This window comes from Armigeres subalbatus, chromosome 3, assembly GCF_024139115.2.
Source record: "Armigeres subalbatus isolate Guangzhou_Male chromosome 3, GZ_Asu_2, whole genome shotgun sequence".
In the NCBI taxonomy this organism is placed as follows: domain Eukaryota; kingdom Metazoa; phylum Arthropoda; class Insecta; order Diptera; family Culicidae; genus Armigeres; species Armigeres subalbatus.
The window spans coordinates 58,423,810-58,447,004 of NC_085141.1; the positions used below are offsets into that span (position 1 = coordinate 58,423,810).

At 43.1% G+C, this 23,195-nt stretch overlaps 1 protein-coding gene across 4 annotated transcripts in view; it reads left to right on the forward strand.

The window, feature by feature from the left end:
- LOC134223539 (phospholipid-transporting ATPase ID) overlaps nucleotides 1-23,195 on the forward strand; it is a 154,163-nt gene that overhangs the window by 80,592 nt on the left and 50,376 nt on the right. Inside the window, exons 1-2 of one of the 4 annotated variants that reach the window (XM_062702712.1) lie at nucleotides 11,897-12,018; nucleotides 12,086-12,187. The exons of the other annotated variants lie outside the window; for them this stretch is intronic. Of the exons in view, the coding sequence (XP_062558696.1) occupies nucleotides 12,175-12,187 (13 nt within the window). The 5' untranslated portion in view covers nucleotides 11,897-12,018; nucleotides 12,086-12,174. Of the gene's footprint in view, nucleotides 1-11,896; nucleotides 12,019-12,085; nucleotides 12,188-23,195 lie in introns of those variants that run through there. 4 annotated transcript variants of the gene reach the window in all.

Sequence of the window (23,195 nt, forward strand, 5' to 3'; positions counted from 1 at the left end):
AGCACATCGCATATCTTCTTGTTGATTGTTTTGAACATCAAGATCAAAACTCAAGAATAGTTTGGTTGCTGTAGACAATCGTTTTACCCATAACCAAACACGCTCAATTTTTTCCCAGGTCACTCTCGCAGTGATGCCGCTCTTGTGAAGGATAAGCATGCTTTTTCGAAGGTGTTATACTTTTTACAACGTTGCGAGTCCCGGAAGATTGAGGCGATTCTAAAATCGACAACATAGCGAAGGTATAGCATCTTTGCCTCTCCTATCAGCGATCTACCACATAAGCTTTCATATGATAATAATATCGTCCTCATTGTGTTTGGGTTAGGTCGATACTAATGTCGAATATTATTGTGCAAATGTTTTAGTGTAATGAACAGTTTTCCATCTTCACGGCATTTCTAAAAATACCTTAACAATATAAATCAACCGCATGCGGAAACCATTTCGTTTTTCTATAAACTATAGGGCAACAAAATAGCAATAACGGGGAACAATATTGGCAATTTCCAACAGTGATTGTAAAGATGGCGATGACGACACCGCCAGTGCTGATGAACTGCGGCATGCACAGCGTAAAGATGGATGTTAGTTTTCACGCTTCATCGGTCGATGCAACTTTGAGGGATAATGGTCCAATATGTATTCTCGTTCTCGATATTATCCTCAACTACACAATTTAAAGTTATTACTAAACACAACTTCTTTGTCTAATGTTAACTTCCACTGTATGAGGTAAAATCGGGCCGTTATTATGCTAGGTGGATGGCTTGTACATGTATCAAGTTTACCACTCAATATCAATATACCAGACGTGAGTAATGCACTAACCCTTGCGTTATATGTAAAATGGGATCTAGAAACGCTAAAGAAAATGCTCAGTTCAGCTAATCACACTCGTATTATAGAGTAACATCTTTGAATACTTCCCCCAAATTAATATGATGCTAATTTGAACCGAAATCGGGAGTAGTGCCACAATAGTTACATTCCTACCATGATTTGATACAAATCTGAATATTAAGTTATATTTCCTAGCAAAAAATCAAAAATCAAAACGCGGGTTGCCATATTGACAACACCATGTGCCTAATATATAATTCTTTATGATAGTTATGCGTTCAAGATCATTTTCTCTCACCTACATACCGAATGTGAACTCTTGGGCAGCGTCCATATATGACACAAGGCAATCCAGACGAGTGTGACGGTGCGTTAGAATTACTGTTCCCTAGTTGTTAAAGCTTATGAAGCAATTGTAACAATACTAAAACATTTATATGCTTTTTTCTTACATTATCGTGTCATTATATTGTAATGGAACAACTCATTCTCGATGGAAACTATGAGCGTCATTTATTGCCGGCACTAAAAGACCACTATTCTGATTGGCAGTTGGTTGCGAACAAAGGAAAATCACTACCTTTATAATTAAGAACTTTTATTACCCATGTTGTGCCACGATGCTGCTAAACGCCGTTGATTGCAGTATTGTGCAGCGCATGGAATATCGTCCATTTGTCAAATAGTTGACCCGAGTTATTGAATAGGCAATGATGATTGGAACGAAAGCGCTGAAAATACAACACGCGCTGACAAATAAGAGAATTTGACCTTGCGATCTATTTCAATCAATTTCCAGCGGACTCGTGCCATTTAGAAGCTAGCTACTATTAAGGTGATTATACAATCAAGCCAAGTGGTGAATTTAAAATTCACCACACGGTTTCTACTCCTGTTATGAAAAGTTCAAATCTAGCGTAATAATTTTCGTACAATGTTGAAATTAAAGTCGATTGTTTAGCATAAGTAAGCAAACGATCTACGGATGTTTCATCTCCATGGGCGTTGTGGTCAGTGTTGTAAAATGTCATTTGCATTCGTTTGTATAATTTTCCCAGAACTTTTTCCAGAAGGTAGCTATCAATGCATGATGTATGACGAACTTATAGCGCTTAAATGTGGCTACAACTTTGTCTAACAAGACATTGCTGTAAATATGTAATCTGGGGCGTGGGAGGCAAAATGTCATTCAAAAGACATTATGTCAAATGACACGTGACATTTTGGACAGTTTTCACTCTCCAGCCTCAGATGTTATATTTAGAGCAATGTACCCTTGGACAAAAATATAACCCTACTCAAGCGTTATGAGTACATCTAAAATTATGGAATAAATTTGACTTCTAAAGAAAGTTATGAACAAATTAGTCAAATGACATGCAGATGACATTTTACAAGCCTGGTTGTGGTTCTTTCAATTCGTGTTCTTGAAAAATCACTAGAAAAACCACGTGGTTTCCAAAATGGCCGATTTGTGGCTTTGTTGTATAATCATCTTAAGCTAATATTTTAACGGGAACAAATTCTTCGCTGTGACATTGTATTGAAGCCAGTGGATTTTGCATTCAAGGATGGTTTCGATCATTACGAACTGTTAGGCTGAGTTGAAGAAAAATCACCACCAGACAAAAAAAAAATGAAACTCAGCCTCTGACAAATTTCTAATTCATCACACCCAAATTACTAAATGATCGAAACCATCCTTGAGTATTGGTACTAAAATAGTGCGTTCCATGATTAGAACTTTGACTAAGCATGCTTGCTTTTAGAAGACTTAAACAACAATATAATTAGTTGTACATAACAAACTTAATTTTTCTAGTTTAATTGAAGTCCTTCTTACAAGCACCATTGATAATTAAGATTCAAATTTATCGCCTACCTTATGGCAAATCGGGCTGATTGTAACAGGTAATCCTCGGTAAGTTACGAAAAATTCCATGATTTTGATCTTTAGTTCACCAAACCGAGTGGCAAATTTTTAGATGATTCAGAGTTCGCCAGAGCTGACCAATGAAAAAACTGCTTCAAACTACCGAGTAAAATCATTGAAATTACATGTCATGTTATTTCACATGCCAACACTTTCAATCCGTGTAAATTCAATATCTGACTCATTTTTACGTTTATTTTCATGCTCCAAATATGTGCATGGAAATAATCGTAAATTTACACAAAAATTAATACTGTGTAGACTTCAAATTGAAGTGTCGCCAACGAAGATGCCTTTTATACGACTCGAAAAATTTGCACCGTGTTCGATTCAATTCCCACACAATAATTGCACATCTAAAACACTTGGAACACTTGGAAATTGTTGACTTGCGTATATATTTTCCTCATCTTCCGAACTAGCTGTGTAAAAGTTTCAGTTGATTCTGTCTGAACAAATTAAACGTACCATTCCTCACTGAGTGATAAAAAAAATGAAGTGCACTTGTAGCATCCGCTATTTATTTTTTCTCATGTTACTGTACTTTTACATGACGATTGAAAATTAAATCAATATTGATTGAAAATTCGACGTAGGGGAACTGTTCCGTTTTCCATCTCACTGAACAAATATTCATCTCATCGCGAAACAAAGAAATACGGCACCAATTTTGTCGCTTCTTTTTGCTAACATGCGTGCTCACTGCTGGAAAAAATCACAAAAATAATAAACAAATCAAATACCTTTTTGCCTTTCTTGTATACAAAGTATACGTAAAGGCTATATGTTCGCTCCAAAAACGAACTTTTTATAGGAGTCCCGGAGACCCATAGTGTTATATACCGATCGACTCAGCTCGACGAATTGAAGTGATGTCTGTGTGTATGTGTGTGTATGTGTGTGTGTGTATGTGTGTGTATGTGAGTGCGCAAAATAATCTCACTCATTTTTCAGGCACTTATCCTTAACGGATTTGCTCGCAACAGGTTGCATTCGACGCGGAATCTTGTCCCATTGTTTCGTATTGAAAATTGGCCCAATCGGACTATGGGCTTCGGAATTATGGCCAAAATATATTTTTGTATAAGAAAAATTCTCACTCACTTTTTAGGCACTCACTCTTAGCTGATTTACTCGCAACAAGTTTCATTTGACGAAGAATCTTGCCCAATTATTTCGTATTGAAAATTGGCTCAATCGGACTATGGATTTCGAAGTTATGGCCAAAATTCATTTGTTTACATAAGAAACACGTACAAAATTCTCACTCTTTTTTCAGGCACTTATCTTTAACGAGTTGCATTCGACGCGGAATCTTGTCCCATTGTTTCGTATTGAAAATTGACGGAATCGGACTATGGGATTCGGAGTTATGGCCAAAATACATTTTTCAAAATCTCACTCATTTTAGTCACATATGTACCCTCAGCCGATTTGCTCGCAAGAAGTTGCATTCGATGCAGAATCCGTTCCCATTGTTTCCTGTTGAAAATTGGCCAGATCGGACTATAGGCTCAATGGTCAAAATACTTTTTTTTCACCAAAAGTGCGTAGAAATTACTCACTCGAAAGAAACGAGAAAGGCACTATCACCGCTAGGTGGATTAATCTGGGTTTTATTGCTTTGTTTTTCGTGGGACCAATATCGGAGCTATGAGATGAAGTCCAGCAGTAACCCTATATCCATTTATTTTTAAAGTAGCAGTTGAAGAATACTCTGTACTGTAAAAACATGTGGAATAAAATGTAAAATTAGGTGTTTTTCGGTGCTCAAATTATGTGCATTAAAATACACTCAATTTTCAATCGAGTTCAGGTTTAAATTAATTTATTATTACAGCAATTACAAAATTAACTTAATATTCAATCAAATTCCTAATTCAATCAATTTATTTTTACATCATTTCTTATTTACATGTCGTGTAAATTTAATTATTTTTTGCTGTGTAGTTCCCTGGCTTATACACTGATGGGCAAAAGTATTCGCATAAATTCAGATAGATTACTATGGAAATATAACGAATACTTATGTACATCAGTGCACATATAGGCCTAAGTTTAAGCGCCACTACTCGCTCTTTGGAACGAGAAAAAGAAAAAAGAAACAAAAGCGATGAAAAACAAGCGAAAACGATAAAATTATACCATATTTTTACTTACAGCATCTTAATATTTTCCGTGCTTAGAATCGTTTTTTTAATTACTCCCGTCAAAACACAATTTTATGAAATTGCTTACCACAAATTTTCGCGAAAAATGAGTGAGGAGTAAAAATGAAGAAACAAAAAAAGTCATCCAGAAAGCCGCCGGGTTCACAAAGAGAAGAGGAATGAGTCAAAGATGTTTTTCACCACAAACTACGAAACATTCTCCATTGACAAGAATATTGCATGATTTCGTTTCATCAATTTTAGCATGGTGATAAAAACGCGATACTGTTGAGATCGTTATAAAATCGGATGCTCGTGGATTAGCAACGCATACTTGGAGTTTTCAAAAGGATCTACGGTGGGTTGCAGATGGCGGACTATACGTGAAAAAGGCGAACCACGAGTTATAATATTGGATGAACTATGAAGAGAACCATAAATCGTTCACAACGCGAAAATCGGAAGACTGCGGTGGTCACGTAGCCTGAATGTCGAATAGTAATCTGCCATATCCGGAAAATCTCACTAGGCTATCCTAATTTCAAATAAGATATATGAAATAATTTCACCATTCATTTCATTTATTTAGTTAACATCTAAACAGATAACACTGAATCAACAATTTGACGCCACAATACACGGTTCGAGGCCGCATCTCTCCATCCTCGGATACGCCCCACGCTCGCCAAGTCGTTCTGCACCTGGTCTGCCCATCTCGCTCGCTGCGCTCCACGCCGTCTCGTACCTGCCGGATCGGAAGCGAACACCATCTTTGCAGGGTTGCTGTCCGGCATTCTTGCAACATGTCCTGCCCATCGTACCCTTCCGGCTTTAGCTACCTTCTGGATACTGGGTTCGCCGTAGAGTTGGGCGAGCTCATGGTTCATTCTTCGCCGCCACACACCGTCTTCTTGCACACCGCCAAAGATGATCCTAAGCACCCGTCTCTCGAATACTCCGAGTGCTTGCAAGTCCTCCTCGAGCATTGTCCTGCCCATCGTACCCTTCCGGCTTTAGCTACCTTCTGGATACTGGGTTCGCCGTAGAGTTGGGCGAGCTCATGGTTCATTCTTCGCCGCCACACACCGTCTTCTTGCACACCGCCAAAGATGATCCTAAGCACCCGTCTCTCGAATACTCCGAGTGCTTGCAAGTCCTCCTCGAGCATTGTCCATGTTTCATGTCCGTAGAGGACAACCGGTCTTATAAGCGTCTTGTACATGACACATTTGGTGCGGTGGCGAATCTTTTTCGACCGCAGTTTCTTCTGGAGCCCGTAGTAAGCCCGACTTTCACAGATGATGCGCCTTCGTATTTCACGACTAACGTTGTTGTCAGCCGTTAGCAAGGATCCGAGGTAGACGAATTCCTCAACCACCTCGAAGGTATCCCCGTCTATCGTAACACTGCTTCCCAGGCGGGCCCTGTCGCGCTCGGTTCCGCCCACAAGCATGTACTTTGTCTTTGACGCATTCACCACCAGTCCAACTTTTGTTGCTTCACGTTTCAGGCGGGTGTACAGTTCTGCCACCTTTGCAAATGTTCGGCCGACAATGTCCATGTCATCCGCGAAGCAAATAAATTGACTGGATCTGTTGAAAATCGTACCCCGGCTGTTACACCCGGCTCTCCGCATGACACCTTCTAGCGCAATGTTGAACAACAGGCACGAAAGTCCATCACCTTGTCTTAGTCCCCGGCGCGATTCGAACGAACTGGAGTGTTCGCCCGAAATCTTCACACAGTTTTCCACACCATCCACCGTTGCTTTGATCAGTCTGGTAAGCTTCGCAGGGAAGCTGTTCTCGTCCATAATTTTCCATAGCTCTACGCGGTCTATACTGTCGTATGCCACCTTGAAATCAACGAACAGATGGTGCGTTGGGACCTGGTATTCACGGCATTTTTGAAGGATTTGCCGTACAGTAAAGATCTGGTCCGTTGTCGAGCGGCCGTCAACGAAGCCGGCTTGATAACTTCCCACGAACTCGTTCACTAATGGTGACAGACGACGGAAGATGATCTGGGATATCACTTTGTAGGCGGCATTAAGGATGGTGATCGCTCGAAAGTTCTCACACTCCAGTTTGTCGCCTTTCTTGTAGATGGGGCATATAACCCCTTCCTTCCACTCCTCCGGTAGCTGTTCGGTTTCCCAGATTCTGACTATCAGTTTGTGCAGGCAAGTGGCCAGCTTTTCCGGGCCTATCTTGATGAGCTCAGCTCCGATACCATCCTTACCAGCTGCTTTATTGGTCTTTAGCTGTTGAATGGCATCCTTAACTTCCCTCAAGGTGGGGGCTGGTTGGCTTCCATCGTCCGCTGAACTGACGTTGTCATCTCCTCCGCTGCCTTGACTTTCACTGCCTGTACTCTCAGCGCCATTCAGATGTTCTTCGTAGTGCTGCTTCCACCTTTCGATCACCACACGTTCGTCCGTCAAGATGCTCCCATCCTTATCCCGGCACATTTCGGCTCGCGGCACGAAGCCTTTGCGGGATGCGTTGAGCTTCTGATAGAACTTGCGTGTATCTTGAGAACGGCACAGCTGTTCCATCTCCTCGCACTCCGCTTCTTCCAGGCGGCGTTTCTTCTCCTGAAAAAGGCGGGTCTGCTGTCTCCGCTTCCGTCTATAACGTTCCACGTTCTGCCGGGTACCTTGCTGTAGCGCGACCGCCCGCGCTGCGTCCTTCTCCTCCAGAATCTGTCTGCACTCTTCGTCGAACCAATCGTTCCGTCGACTTCGACCCATATACCCGACGTTGTTCTCCGCTGCGTCGTTAATGGCTGCTTTGACTGTATTCCAGCAGTCCTCGAGAGGGGCCCCATCGAGCTCACCCTCTTCCGGCAACGCTGCCTCGAGATGCTGCGCGTATGCAGTGGCGACATCAGGTTGCTTCAGTCGCTCTAGGTCGTACCGCGGCGGTCGTCGGAACCGAACATTGCTGACGACGGATAGTTTTGGACGCAGTTTAACCATCACCAGATAGTGGTCAGAGTCGATGTTAGCGCCATGATATGTCCTGACGTCGATAATGTCGGAGAAGTGCCGTCCATCAATCAGAACGTGGTCGATTTGTGATTCTGTCTGCAGTGGTGATCTCCAGGTGTACCGATACGGGAGGCTGTGTTGGAAGTAGGTGCTGCGAATGGCCATATTCTTGGAGGCGGCGAAATCAATTAGTCGTAGGCCGTTTTCGTTCGTCAGCCGTTGAGCGCTGAACTTTCCAATAGTCGGTCTAAATTCCTCCTCTTGGCCAACCTGAGCGTTCAAATCTCCTATGATGATTTTGACGTCGTGGCTTGGGCAGCTGTCGTACTCACGTTCCAGCTGCGCGTAGAATGCGTCCTTATCATCATCAGTGCTTCCGGAGTGTGGGCTATGGACGTTGATTATGCTGAAGTTGAAGAACCGGCCTTTGATCCTCAACTTGCACATTCTTTCATTGATCGGCCACCACCCGATCACGCGCCTTTGCATATCGCCCATCACTATGAAAGCTGTTCCCAGCTCGTGTGTGTTGCCGCAGCTCTGGTAGATGGTATGATTACCTCTAAACGTTCACACCATTGATCCCTTCCAACAAACCTCCTGCAGCGCTACGATGCCGAATCCAGCAGAAAAAAAGAGAAACATAAATCCTACATCAAAATATATTCATACAGGCTGCGCGAAAATTTACACCAGCTAATCGTATATCAGGATGCTGCCAGATATGATCTGAATCTTGTTCTGTAATCATGAGACATTTCTATTTGAAATTTTCTGCAAACATTCGCCACGAAATGCGTCTCAAAATAAAAAGCAGCTGAAGCCAATAACCATTTGTAAGCCTCCGCAAAAAAAATTGGTAGAGAAGATCGATTAATTGCGTAACGCAAAAAATGACAATGGCAAAAATGTTTCTGATATAACTTGATAGTATAATAAATTAACAGACCCTCTTTCTCTCTCCCTCTCAACACCATTTGTATGATTGATCTTTTCTATCAATCGTAATACTTGAACTAACACCTTTCTTCCTATACATCGTTAATAAATTTGTGAACGGTCAGCTATTGCTAAGCTATTACGACAACTATTTTCAAAAGAAATATGTACATTACTATACCACTACCACTGAAGAAATTGGATTTAAATGGCAAGAGATGGTAAAGAGAAGAAAAAAAATATATCTAAAAATACAAAAATCTTATGTGTTATAGAGATGGAATTATGTGGCTGTGGCTAATGTCATATTTTCCTAAATACCATAGCCATCTTTCAACTTTAAGAATAGTGTAAACTTAATAAAAATGGTTGGATCTCACCGGTTAACGGTTTATGAATTGTTCCCGGAAGTCCAGTTTGTATCCACCATACGATCAGATCCACAATACAAGTTCTTCATTTCCTTCAGACATTTTCACGGGTATTTTTGACATGCGAACTTTTATCACAACTGCTCCCAGCAGAGGTTCCTCCACCATCTTATGTAGTACAAAATGAAGCTATTGAAAAGTCCTTTATTTACAAGAAATATCACCTGTCATTAGACGAGTTTAAACAATCCCATTGAATTCCACCACTTAATTGAGTTCAGTGTCTGTACTTGACTCGACTAAGTCGAGTCAAGTACGAGACACTGAAGACGGCCTTACTGTTGAAGTCGAAATACGTATCTGTCAAGATACAATTAAGTGGTGGAATTCAATGGGATTGTATAAACTCGTCTTATGACAGGTAAAAACATTCCACTAAAAAGCTCAAAATAATTTTCTTATCAAGAAATATCAGATCCTCATGCCGTAAGCTTTGTAAAAAAATGAAATTGAACAAAAATGTCAAAAATCTTCATGTTTCGGCTTACTTTAGAAGTACAATCAAAATTAAGTGCCTATATTCCGGGTATAAGCCACCCGGACTGGAAATTAACTACTAAGTCTGAAACTCGATTTGTGCAATTGCACAACATGTGAAAGAATTAGTTCGAAAAATGTATTGTAGGGTATCCACTTCCTTCGGTGGGGTGGTTTGATCCCACGAAACTAAAACAAAAAAAAATCTTTATCCGGTAACTTTCCCTCGGGTGCGGACAGTAAGATTTTTTATGTGACCAAATAATCATTCTATGAACCTTACTTACTTCAATTCAATTATATCTTTTTGTTAAGGTATCAGAAAGCTTATACTATTCTAAATGATGTCTTTATTCATGTAACAAGAGCTTGGTCATATTTGAACATGATGCAATAGTGGCCAGTAGTTTGGAACACTTTTTCGAACACTAATTGTTCACCAAAATTCGTCATCAAAATGCATCGTCGAAAAACGTGTTCAAATATAGTTTGTATGAATCATTAATGATCATATTCTGTGGATATGGTATGCAAGTAAACATAATCCAGAAAATTAGAGATTTTTTCATTAAATAGTTGTGTCCGGCACTGGGGAACTCCCCCTATTAATAGTTTATATTAAAACCGTATGACTATATATAAAAGAGTATTGGGAGGGACCGGAATGGAATTGCCAACTTCCTTTAGTTAACATGTTGTGGATACAGGACGGGTTCTTCTCCCAACCTATTAGGTCAAAGGCTTTCCACCGCATGACCTTCGGTCAAACGACGGGAAGGGCTCTAAGTTCAAAAAAACATCTGATCGAAAATGATATTTGGCAGTAACACAACTGGTCATTTGGTCAAACAGGTCGACATTTTCGGCCAAGTGACATTTTCGGCAAAATAGCCCTTCCTGCCAAACTACCATTTCGGCCAAATGGAATTTTTGAATACAAATCACCTTTGATATAATGGAGCTCGGTCTACTTAAAATCCTTCAACAGTTTCGAAACATTTTCATGTTCAAAATTGTTCACCGTGTACTTTTCCCACGACCTTTGTTCACTTGAAAAAAATTGCACAATGTGGCGCGCATGTTTATAACAACTGAACATGTTGGAGTAAAAGTTTGGGTGCGACAATTTTCTGAATATTCTAAGGATTCATTTACATAAGGAAAGATTTATCTGAAAGCATTAATGTTTTCATAGAAAAGTATTGAAGTATTGAAATTCCAGCTTTTAGTGACCGACCAAATGGAGGTCGGCTAGATGGCTTTCGACTTAACAAGTTATTCGGCCATATGGCGTTCCACCGAATGACTGACTCATCGTCTTTTAAAAAAAATATTGTGGAAAATCCGAAGAATGACTAATAAACAAAAAAAAAAGAATTTCCCGTAGAAATGAAAAAAAAACTTCATAATACAGAAATAAAAATCCAGCTGAAATTCTGTTGTAAAAAGATTTCATAAAACTTGAAAACGTAGAAATTCTGAAAAAAAAAATGCTGAAATTCTGGAAAATTCTTATGGAAATTATAAAGAGTTTCCTCTCGAAGATTTTTTGAAGAAAATACTGAAAACATTTCCTTTTTCAATGCTCCGGATAATCGAGTCCGCCCTGTACATAAAAGTCATCTCCAATCAGTTCGGTCCATGACTGCACGTCGCCAGACGCCTGCCAAGCACGCAGTCTGCGAAGGGTCCGTACATCGTCTTCCATCTGATCGATCCACCTTGCTCGCGGCGCGCCTCGTCTTCTTGTGCTTGTCGGATCTTTGTCGAGAGCCAATTTTACCAGATTCCTGTCCCACATTCTGGCTACGTCCACCGTAGTCATCCGATGTTCGGGTGTGAACGCAGGATGGTTCTCCCCGGTTCTCCCAACAGCTGATTCAACGTGTTGATGTCTAGTTTGAGCCACATAGCTTTTCTCTTCATTCTGCCATTATTATAATTCTAAACTGCAAAACAAAAACCCAAAAACGCATCTTTCTGCTTCAATAATCTTCAATAACGCTAAACCAATTCAGATTGCGTCAGTGTAATAACATGATTCTCAATAAGAGTAGGTACTGTAGGTACGCCCCAATGAAAATCTTTGCGAGATGTAGAAGACTGACAATCTAGTCGTAAACAATGTTCTGTTCAATCAAAGCAAACATTTTAAAAGTCATATCTCTCAAACGTCGTCTCGAGAAACAAAATTCAAAAACAAATTTTCATTGCAAAGTATTTATAAGATCATTTCTTCCAACTAAAACACCGGTAAGATGCTCTTACTGAATAATGCATATCCATTTCCTTCAATAATTACCCTATTATTACATAACAGATTTCTCCTAAGCCGCCAAGTCATTCCCACAAGAAGGAATCGCACAATACTCGGCGCTCAATGATGACAACTACTGTGGCACGTTGTTGATGGCGAAAAAAGGTAAACATTGCCAAATATTTCACATGCAATCAGAGCAAAAACCAAGTCACGAAACACATAAACCATGAATGAATTCCGGTTCGTGCATTATTGCAAGCAGCAATAATAGAAACAAGAAGGACGAAACCCGGGGGCAGTATTGATGTGTGCAGCGAGAGCTCCAAGGCAACTGAACTTGCCTGAACGCGTTCTATTGCCCACTCTGGCTATAACATTGATGGGGAGGAATAAATCGAGCGCGCGTTTTCGTTCGGTGAGACCTCAGCTCGCGTGCAGAGTAGTGAAGAGAGTGCAAAGTATAACTGCCAACTGCATGTCATGCGCACAGCGCCAGTAACTGCTGATTTCACTTTTTATACACTAGAAATCTGTGAAAACATACAGAATCACGGCTAGTGCGACTGGTACAACTTGGTAGAAGTGCGATAAATACGACTGTGTTGGTCATGTTTTCGCAGTGCATCTACGGGTTCCACGTGATCACGAAAACACATGCGCGCGTCCGCTTGTTTGAAATGTGGGAAGTCCACCTACTGACAGCGGCGAAGATAGGTTGGGGGAGGTCTTGCTACTCCTCAAACAATCATCTCAGTTACAATAGCCGACAACTTAAAATATTATATTTTATCTCCACTTAACTATGAAATCGGTCTTTCGACAGAGACAGAGTCAAGAACTTTAATATTCTTCATATGAAGAATAAAGTGTGGTAGACATCACCAGGGTGTCTAGCCATGAAAACAAAATTTTGTCGGAATTGATATCGTCTGAGAGCACTAAATCCCAGTAGTAGACACAATCCTATTATCACTGTTGGTTAGCACTAAAAGCTAATAATGCGTTTGTATCAACAAATTTACTTATGACAATAAAACTCAAACTCATACCACTCAGAACATGTTCGTGAACAAACACCCCCTTCCTAAAACTTCATCTGCTCATGTACCCAAACTAACTCCACCCGCCGTTCGCAAGGCGAAGGCTACCCGGCAACATTGAAACCCACAACAATAATGCGACGACAACCGACGATATCCACATGTTGAACGTTCATTCTTTAATGTTTTTGTTTTGAAAATCGCAGAAGACATCAACTCACAAGTGGTGGTTGTTGGCTCGTCACGGTTGGCAGCCCTGCACACGCTACCAACCGCAGAGAGACGGGGTGAGATTTTCCACCACCACCCTGAAGGGTGCACTCCACCACACAGTTCACGGTGCTATGTCAGTCAGTTTTCTTTCTCGTTTGCTGTTAGAACGTTCCGACCGAAGTTGAAACCGTCGTTGCGCCGTGGCCGTGGTCATGAGAAGAGGGTTAATGGAAAGTGGCATCAGTGAAGTACAACATAAGTAGTGCTGTAAAATTTTAGTAATTAGGATTGTGGTGAATAGTTGTACTAATTTGCCTTAGGTAGCAGTCGGTAATTAGCGGGTGGCAGTTTTGGGAGTGAAAATGTGTCCAAGTGCTACGCCTTGGCCGTGTTAAACCTTTCCAAAGAAAAGTGCAGAAAACCAGCTTAGCAAAACAAGGCACCATCCTCCACCCGCACGATTATTCTGTGTTGTGGGGTTGGACAATAACGGTTTACCATGAGTCATCAGTTTTGACACAAGCGATAAATTATATTGGTTTTGAACGAAAAAAAATCAATTTAAACATCCCCTGCCGTTAACCCTGAAAGTGTACGACGACTAATTGCTCTTGCAAGTGCTACGAAGAAGGATACGATATCGATTACACGCTAGTGTCCGCAGGTTCGAGTGTTTAGCCTAAATGTATTAGCGTGAGTGTTAACCAAGCATACGCCACAAGCGGGTGGTACAAACCAGTGATGAAAAAATTGATTTTATGTTGCTATTGCTACTTCCTAATCATCGGTTGACCATAAAAAGGATATCCTGCCACACACCGTGCTAACGCGGGTATAACTACAGTGAATGTATGTGAAACCCGATGTGCATTAGTGCAGGAATCATCAACCACCCAACACTGAACGCAAACCACCTCCTGCCTAATTAAAAAAATAATAAAAACGAAACAGCAGTAACTGCATTATTAGAATTTTCGCTGTGTACCAAACAGTCGCCACCCCAAGCTTCCCACTTGTCCAGGGGAACAAAAAAAAATTAACCACCCACAAGCCGTCGCTGCCAGTTCACCAAGTCGCCACTGACGTTGATTGTTTCTAATACATAATTGTTAAGTCGAACAACTTCAGCTCTCGATAAATGGTGTGGCCACGATGGATAGAATATTGTTTTCATTTTAGTTTTCGGCATCGTACACAAACAACGCTTCACGGAGACGGGAATCTGTAGGCAAGTGTTCCGAACCGTACGAAAGTTGTTTCAAAACTTTTTAAGTAGGGGGAAGGGGTCGACAATAGTAATTTTTTGCATTACGTAGCTTCTGTGTGACGCCTTCACCGTGTCGCAACAATCACAACGGAATCGCCTTGAGCCGCATGGATTAAACGGTAGCTAGGTATGCACATTAGACTGGTGCACTAGCGTCGAGGTTGAAATAAAAAATATTCAATGTTTATGGACCGAGAGTTGTGGATGTAAGTAGCTGCCAAACAAACGAAGCTGTTCTTCAAATTTGGTGCGAACTACGTTTAAATTGAGTAAACTGAGGTTTCATAATACAGGTCGGACTCGATATCCGGAGTATCGATTTTTTCTTCACTCCGGATAATCGAATCCTCCGGATAATCGAATCACTAGAAAAAAAATCAAATCTGCAATTAAATGACGAAAAACTTATGTTTTATTGTATTTGCAGTGGAGTAGTCAGAAATTATTTTGAAAAAATCCGTATTAATCCGCCTAACGGCATCGGTGACTTTCTGGTATATAATAGAAAATAGTATTTTTTTCATAACTTTGGAATCCATAGTCCAATCCAGTCAATTTTAATATGAAATAATGAGACAGGATTCCCATTCGAATCGAACTTGTTGGTTGAGAATAGGTGCCAAAATAATAACTAGACTATTTGCGCATTTTTTGTACAAAAAAATAGTGTGTTGGCCATTATTTCTGAACCTAAAGTTTGTTCTAGTCAATTTTCAACAGAAATCTATGAAAGTTTTGAGTCAATTGACCCATCTATCCATTTTTCAATAGGAAACATTGTAAAGGCTCCCCCAGACCTGAGTGATTTCATCGCCGCCACGGCGAAAACTAGTCGCCGCGATTTTATCGTTGGGTGCTCTAGGCAATGTTCCAGTTACTCTTTCACTCCAACGGCAACAGAATCGCATTAGCCAAGCGTTAGAATCGCGTCGCGATTTTTCCGTCACGTGTGTTAGGGGGGACCTTGAAAGGATTTTCCATTAAATGCAACCAGTCGCAAGCAAATTGGATGAGGATAATTACCAAAAAATGGGCTATGTTGTGTGCACTCAAACCCACATACAGCGCCCCAAATTCGCCGACCATCGGTATATAATACTATGGATCTCCGAGCCATCTTAACCCTTATCCTCCCTTGATACTTTTTAGGCACTAAAAACGACTTAAAAAAATCATAACTCCGTTGATTCTCAACCGATTTTGACGATTCACCTACCAAACGAACCGGTTAGGTCTCTAGTTTTCAAACCTGAGAAGAGAATCGGCATTGGCCTCATGGTTCCGGAATAATTCCGGGGTCGAGTGGGGTACCTTTTTTTTTCTCAAATCAAATGACCATGCTAAAACTCTGAAAACTAATTTTTTGATGTGTCCCACTTCATGAAATCACGAGACATGTTTAATAGTGCCTGTTCCAAGGTTCCCTGGTGGGTTTGGACAGGCTCTGCGGCATTCCGGGGACCTGGTTCCCCCGGGACATGGCCACTTTTCGATTTGATCCGAAACCCATCTTGCGACGTCTCAAACTTCATGATTTTGCGCAACAAGCTCAATAGAGTCTAATTTGAGGTACCTAAGTGGTTCTGGTCAGGTTCCGTGGCATTCCGGGGACCTGGTTCCCCCGGGGAAGTGGCCACTTTTTGATTTGATCCAAAACCCTGCTTGCGACGTCTCAAACTTCGTGATTTCGCGAAACGAGCTCAATAGAGTCTAATTTAAGGTAGCTGAGTGGTTCTGGTCAGGTTCAGTGGCATTCTGGGGACCTGCTTCCCCCGTGGAAGTGGCCACTTTTTTAATTTGATCTGAAACCCATCTTGCGACGTCTCAAACTTCATGATTTCGCGAAACAAGCTCTAAAGAGTCTAATTTGAGGTAACTGAGTGGTTCTGGTCAGGTTCCGTGGCATTCCGGGGACCTGGTTCCCCCGGGGAAGTGGCCACTTTTCGATTTGATCCGAAACCCATCTTGCGACGTCTCAAACTTCATGATTTCGCGAAACGAGCTCAATAGAGTCTAATTTGAGGTACCTGAGTGGTTCTGGTCAGGTTCCGTGGCATTCCGGGGACCTGGTTCCCTCGGGGAAGTGGCTGATTTTTTTATTTGATCTGAAACCCATCTTCTTCATGATTTTGCTTCATGATTTCATCAATCTTCATGATTTTGCGAAACGAGCTCAACAGAGTCTAATTTGAGGTACCTAAGTGGCTCTGGTCAGGTTCCGTGGCATTCCAGTGACCTGATTTCCCCGGAGAAGTGGCCACTTTTTGATATGACCTGAAACCTATCTTGCGACGTCTCAAATTTTTAAATTTCGCGAAACGAGCTCAATAGTGTCTAATTTGAGGTACCTGAGTGGTTCTGGTCAGGTTCCGTGGTATTCCGGGGACCTGGTTCCCTCGGGGAAGTCGCTGATTTTTGGATTTGATCCGAAACCCTTCTTGCGACGTTTCAAACTTCATGATTTTGCGAAACGAGCTCAACAGTCTAATTGGAGGTACCTGAGTGGTGCTGGTTAGGTAACGTGGCATCCCTGGAACCTGGGTCCATCAAGGAAGTGGTCTCTCTTGATGTGATCTAAAATACATTTTGCGACGACTCAAACTTCATGATTCCACGGAACGAGCTCAATTTAAAGCTACTTGAGTGGTGCTAGTCAGGTTCCGTTGCATCCCGGGATCCTAGTTCCCCCGAGAAATGGCAACTTTTTGCGGTTACGACTTCTTGCGACGTCTCAAACTTCATGACTTCGCGAGACCTGGTTCTCCCGGGGATGTGGTCATTTTTTAATGTGAACTGAACTGAACAATATTTTGACGTCTCAAACTTCATGATCTCGCGAAACAAGAAGACGTTTCTCATTATGTCAGTAACCTGGTGTCCTCGGGGATGATTAAACTGCTCTGTGTATTCTGAATCCTGAATCATGTAATCTGTAACATGAACAACGAAACATAAAATTCTAAAATGTTGTACATGCTCTCGAGTATTCTGAGAAATTTTGTACTTCTGGATAGTTTCCACCTAGATATGACACAAGTGATACGATTCAGGAAGAGTTTAAAAATGCATCAAAAACCTGCCTGGTAAACCAGATTCCCTGAACACCACGGAACATAACATGCACCACTCCAGTAACTTTTAAAAATCTCTATTGAAAATGGCTTGTGAAACCATGAAGTTTGTCGAGAGATGGGCTTCCGATCACTACAAAAAAAGCCCACATCTCCAAGAGAACCAGGTTCTCGAAATTTCACGAAACCTGACGAACACCATTCAGATACACGGGCAGCAGGGACTATGTCCAAGGGCTTGACGATCCCTCCCCAGGCCATCTGCGAGTTGTGGGGCTTGCCTAGGATGTGGTGGGGTTTGACAGTGGGCCCTGTTAAACCTCTATAAAAAGCTGCATGTATCCGCAAGTAGGCCCCACCAAAGCGACCGTGTGCCGCTCAAAGCGCACAAGCCCAAGTCCTGGTGTTAGGTGGGACGCTAAACAGCCCTGACACGACGGCCCTCCGACGAGACAGGAGGTTTGCGCTGGCCCAATAAGCCGCCTAGAAAACCAATCATTACGAACAATATAAGAGATAATGCGACTCGATATAATCGGCAAAGACCTAGGCGACGAATACAGGATCACGATTGGAAGCTTGGAACATGGAATTGCAAGTCGCTAGGTTTCGCAGGTTGCGACAGGATGATCTACGATGAATTACATCCCCGCAACTTCGACGTCGTGGCGCTGCAGGAGATTTGCTGGACAGGACAGAAAGTGTGGAAAAGCGGGCATCGAGCGGCTACCTTCTACCAAAGCTGTGGCACCACCAACGAGCTGGGAACCGGCTTCATAGTGCTGGGTAAGATGCGCCAACGCGTGATTGGGTGGCAGCCAATCAACGCAAGGATGTGCAAGCTGAGGATTAAAGGCCGTTTCTTCAACTATAGCATCATCAACGTGCACTGCCCACACGAAGGGAGACCCGACGACGAGAAAGAAGCGTTCTACGCACAGCTGGAGCAGACATACGATGGATGCCCACTGCGGGACGTTAAAATCGTCATCGGTGACATGAACGCACAGGTAGGAAGGGAGGAAATGTATAGACCGGTCATCGGACCGGATAGTCTGCACACCGTATCGAATGACAACGGCCAACGATGCATAAACTTCGCAGCCTCCCGCGGAATGGTAGTCCGAAGCACCTTCTTTCCCCGCAATATCCACAAGGCCACATGGAGATCACCTAACCAAGAAACGGAAAACCAAATCGACCACGTTCTAATCGACGGTAAATTCTTCTCCGACATCACGAACGTCCGCACTTACCGCAGTGCGAATATTGAATCCGACCACTACCTCGTTGCAGTATGCCTGCGCTCAAAACTCTCGACGGTGTACAACACGCGTCGAAGTCGGACGCCGCGGCTTAACATTGGGCGGCTACAAGATGGTAGACTAGCCCAAGAATACGCGCAGCAGCTGGAAGTGGCACTTCCAACGGAAGAGCAGCTAGGCGCAGCGTCTCTTGAAGATGGCTGGAGAGATATTCGATCCGCCATTGGTAGCACCGCAACCGCTGCACTTGGCACGGTGCCCCGGATCAGAGAAACGACTGGTATGACGGCGAATGTGAGCAGTTAGTGGAAGAGAAGAATGCAGCATGGGCGAGATTGCTGCAACACCGCACGAGGGCGAACGAGGCACGATATAAACGGGCGCGGAACAGACAAAACTCGATTTTCCGGAGGAAAAGCGCCAGCAGGAAGATCGAGACCGTGAAGAGATGGAGCAACTGTACCGCGCTAATAACACACGAAAGTTCTATGAGAAGTTAAACCGTTCACGTAAGGGCCACGTGCCACAGCCTGATATGTGTAAGGACATAAACGGGAACCTTCTAACGAACGAGCGTGAGGTGATCCAAAGGTGGCGGCAGCACTACGAAGAACACCTGAATGGCGATGTGGCAGACGAAGATGGCGGTATGGTGATGGACCTGGGAGAACGCGCGCAGGACATAATTCTACCGGCTCCGGATCTCCAGGAAATCCAGGAGGAGATTGGCCGGCTGAAGAACAACAAAGCCCCTGGGGTTGACCAACTACCAGGAGAGCTATTTAAACACGGTGGTGAGGCACTGGCTAGAGCGCTGCACTGGGTCATTACCAAGATTTGGGAGGAGGAAGTTTTGCCGCAGGAGTGGATGGAAGGTGTCGTGTGTCCCATCTACAAAAGGGCGATAAGCTGGATTGTAGCAACTACCGCGCAATCACATTGCTGAACGCCGCCTACAAGGTACTCTCCCAAATTTTATGCCGTCGACTAGCACCAACTGCAAGGGAGTTCGTGGGGCAGTACCAGGCGGGTTTTATGGGCGAACGCTCCACCACGGACCAGGTGTTCGCCATTCGCCAAGTACTGCAGAAATGCCGCGAATACAACGTGCCCACACATCATCTATTCATCGACTTCAAAGCCGCATATGATACAATCGATCGGGACCAGCTATGGCAGCTAATGCACGAACACGGTTTTCCGGATAAACTAACACGGTTGATCAAAGCGACGATGGATCGGGTGATGTGCGTAGTTCGAGTTTCAGGGGCATTCTCGAGTCCCTTCGAAACCCGCAGAGGGTTACGGCAAGGTGATGGTCTTTCGTGTTTGCTATTCAACATCGCTTTGGAAGGGGTAATACGAAGAGCAGGGATTAACACGAGTGGTACAATTTTCAATAAGTCCGTCCAGCTATTTGGTTTCGCCGACGACATAGATATTATGGCACGTAACTTTGAGAAATGGAAGAAGCCTACATCAGACTGAAGAGGGAAGCTAAGCGGATCGGACTAGTCATCAACACGTCGAAGACGAAGTACATGATAGGCAGAGGTTCAAGAGAAGACAATGTGAGCCACCCACCGAGAGTTTGCATCGGTGGTGACGAAATCGAGGTGGTAGAAGAATTTGTGTACTTGGGCTCACTGGTGACTGCCGAAAATGACACCAGCAGAGAAATTCGGAGACGCATAGTGGCTGGAAATCGTACGTACTTTGGACTCCGCAAGACGCTCCGATCGAATAGAGTTCGCCGCCGTACCAAACTGACAATCTACAAAACGCTAATTAGACCGGTAGTCCTCTACGGACACGAGACCTGGACGATGCTCGTGGAGGACCAACGCGCACTTGGAGTTTTCGAAAGGAAAGTGCTGCGTACCATCTATGGTGGGGTGCAGATGGCGGACGGTACGTGGAGGAGGCGAATGAACCACGAATTGCATCAGCTGTTGGGAGAACCATCCATCGTTCACACCGCGAAAATCGGACGACTGCGATGGGCCGGGCACGTAGCCAGAATGTCGGACAGTAACCCGGTGAAAATGGTTCTCGACAACGATCCGACGGGCACAAGAAGGCGAGGTGCGCAGCGGGCAAGGTGGATCGATCAGGTGGAAGATGACTTGCGGACCCTCCGTAGACTGCGTGGTTGGCGACGTGTAGCCATGGACCGAGCCGAATGGAGAAGACTCTTATATACCGCACAGGCCACTTCGGCCTTAGTCTGATTAAATAATAATACCATTCAGATACCTCGAAATAGAATCTATTGAGTTCGTTTCGTGAAATCTTGAAATTTGAGACGACGGAAAATGGGTTTCAGATCACATCAAAAAGGGACCACTTCCCTGGTAGAACCAGGTTCCAAGGATGTCACATAACCTGACCAGCACTACTCAGATACCTCAAATTAGACTCTATTGACTTCGTTTCGCGAAATCATGAAGTTTGAGACATCGCAAGATGGGTTTTGGATCAAATCGAAAAGTAGCCGCTTCCAAGGGAACCAAGTTTCCAGAATGCCACTGAATCTTATCAGCACCACTCCAGTACCTCAAATTAGACTTTATTGAGCTCGTTACACAAACTCATGAAGTTTGAGAGGTCGCCAGATGGGTTTCTGATCAAATCAAAAAGTGGCCACTTCCCCGGGGGAACAAGGTCCCCGAAATGCCACGGAACCTGACCAGAATCACTCAGGTACCTCAAATCAGACTTTATTGAGCTCGTTTCGCAAAATCATGAAATTTGAGTCGTCGCAAGATGGGTTTCGAATCAAATCGAAAAGTGGCCACTTCCCCGGGGGAACCAGGTCCCCGGAATGCCACGGAACCTGGCCAGAACCACTTAGGTACCTCAAATTAGACTCTATTGAGCTCGTTTCGCGAAATCATGAAGTTTGATACGTCGCAAGATGGGTTTCGGATCAAATCGAAAAGTGGCCACTTCCCCGAGCACACTTAAACAGAGCTTCTGACTTCGGTAACTTATTTTACAGATCCGCTCTGTAATTTTAGGATTTACCGTTGTTCCGGTAATTTTTCGTTTGTTGACATCGATTTCTACTGAACTTCGGTGATTGGCATTCTCCCCACTACGAGCTGTCATAAATTTTACCGAAAAATAATGTAAATTCGCAATTTACAGAAGTTTCGGTAATTAACTAATTAAATTACTGATCGTTCGGTAACGTTTGACGTAACATCCAACATGGCATCTTCCTTTTTTGCGCAGTTTTGCAGCTCGAAGACGGGAAGTGGAGAGTTTTTATGTTTTCTTTTCTCGATTTTCACATTGCGTACGAAGGTAAGTGTAATATAGTTAATAAAAATAGTGTAGTGCCATTACGCTCTTATTGCACATCATTCCCCTACAGTTCAATTCAACAAGTTTACTCATCCGTTGCTGATCTTCGACGCTTTTTCGGCGACCTGACGACCACCGGCATGGCGCTTCCTATATTGTGTATTCCAATGGACGGACGGAATTATACGGTTTCCTTCAGCATTCGTACTATAGTTACTTGCAAGAACCAAATGCTCTAAATGTCGGCGCCCTCAAATTGCAACGGAAGATGTGTTTACGGTTTAGATTGACCCCTTTTTAAATTGAATGCAAATGCATTCCATATCGTGCAAATAAAATTATTCATTCGATGTCCAACAGTGTTTTTTTCGCCTCTCTGCCATAAAACAAAAAACTTAAAATTAATTTCCTGCCACGTGTTTAGTAATTTACAGTTTTTCGGTAACGTACTACCGAAAAGTCAGCAAAGACAATTTACCGAAATGTCGGTAAATTTGACATATGTGCTGTTCGCAACATTTTACCGTCCGATCTGTAATTTTTTTGTTTACCGAACTCATTACCGAACGTTCAGCTGTTGAGAATTCGGTAAATGAATTACCGACTTCGGTAATTTATTCTAAGTGTGAGGGAACCAGGTCCCCGCAATGTCACGGAACCTGACCAGAACCACTCAGGTACTTCAAATTAGACTCTATTGAGCTCGTTTCGCGAAATCATGAAGTTTGAGACGTCGCAAGACGGGTTTCGGATCAAATCGAAAAGTGGCCACTTCCCCGAAGGAACCAGGTCCCCGGAATGCCACGGAACCTGACCAGAACCACTCAGGTACCTCAAATTAGACTCTATTGAGCTTGTTTCACGAAATCATGAAGTTTGAGACGTCGCAAGATGGGTTTCGGATCAAATCGAAAAGTGGCCACTTCCCCGAAGGAACCAGGTCCCCGGAATGCCACGGAACCTGACCAGAACCACTCAGGTACCTCAAATTAGACTCTATTGAGC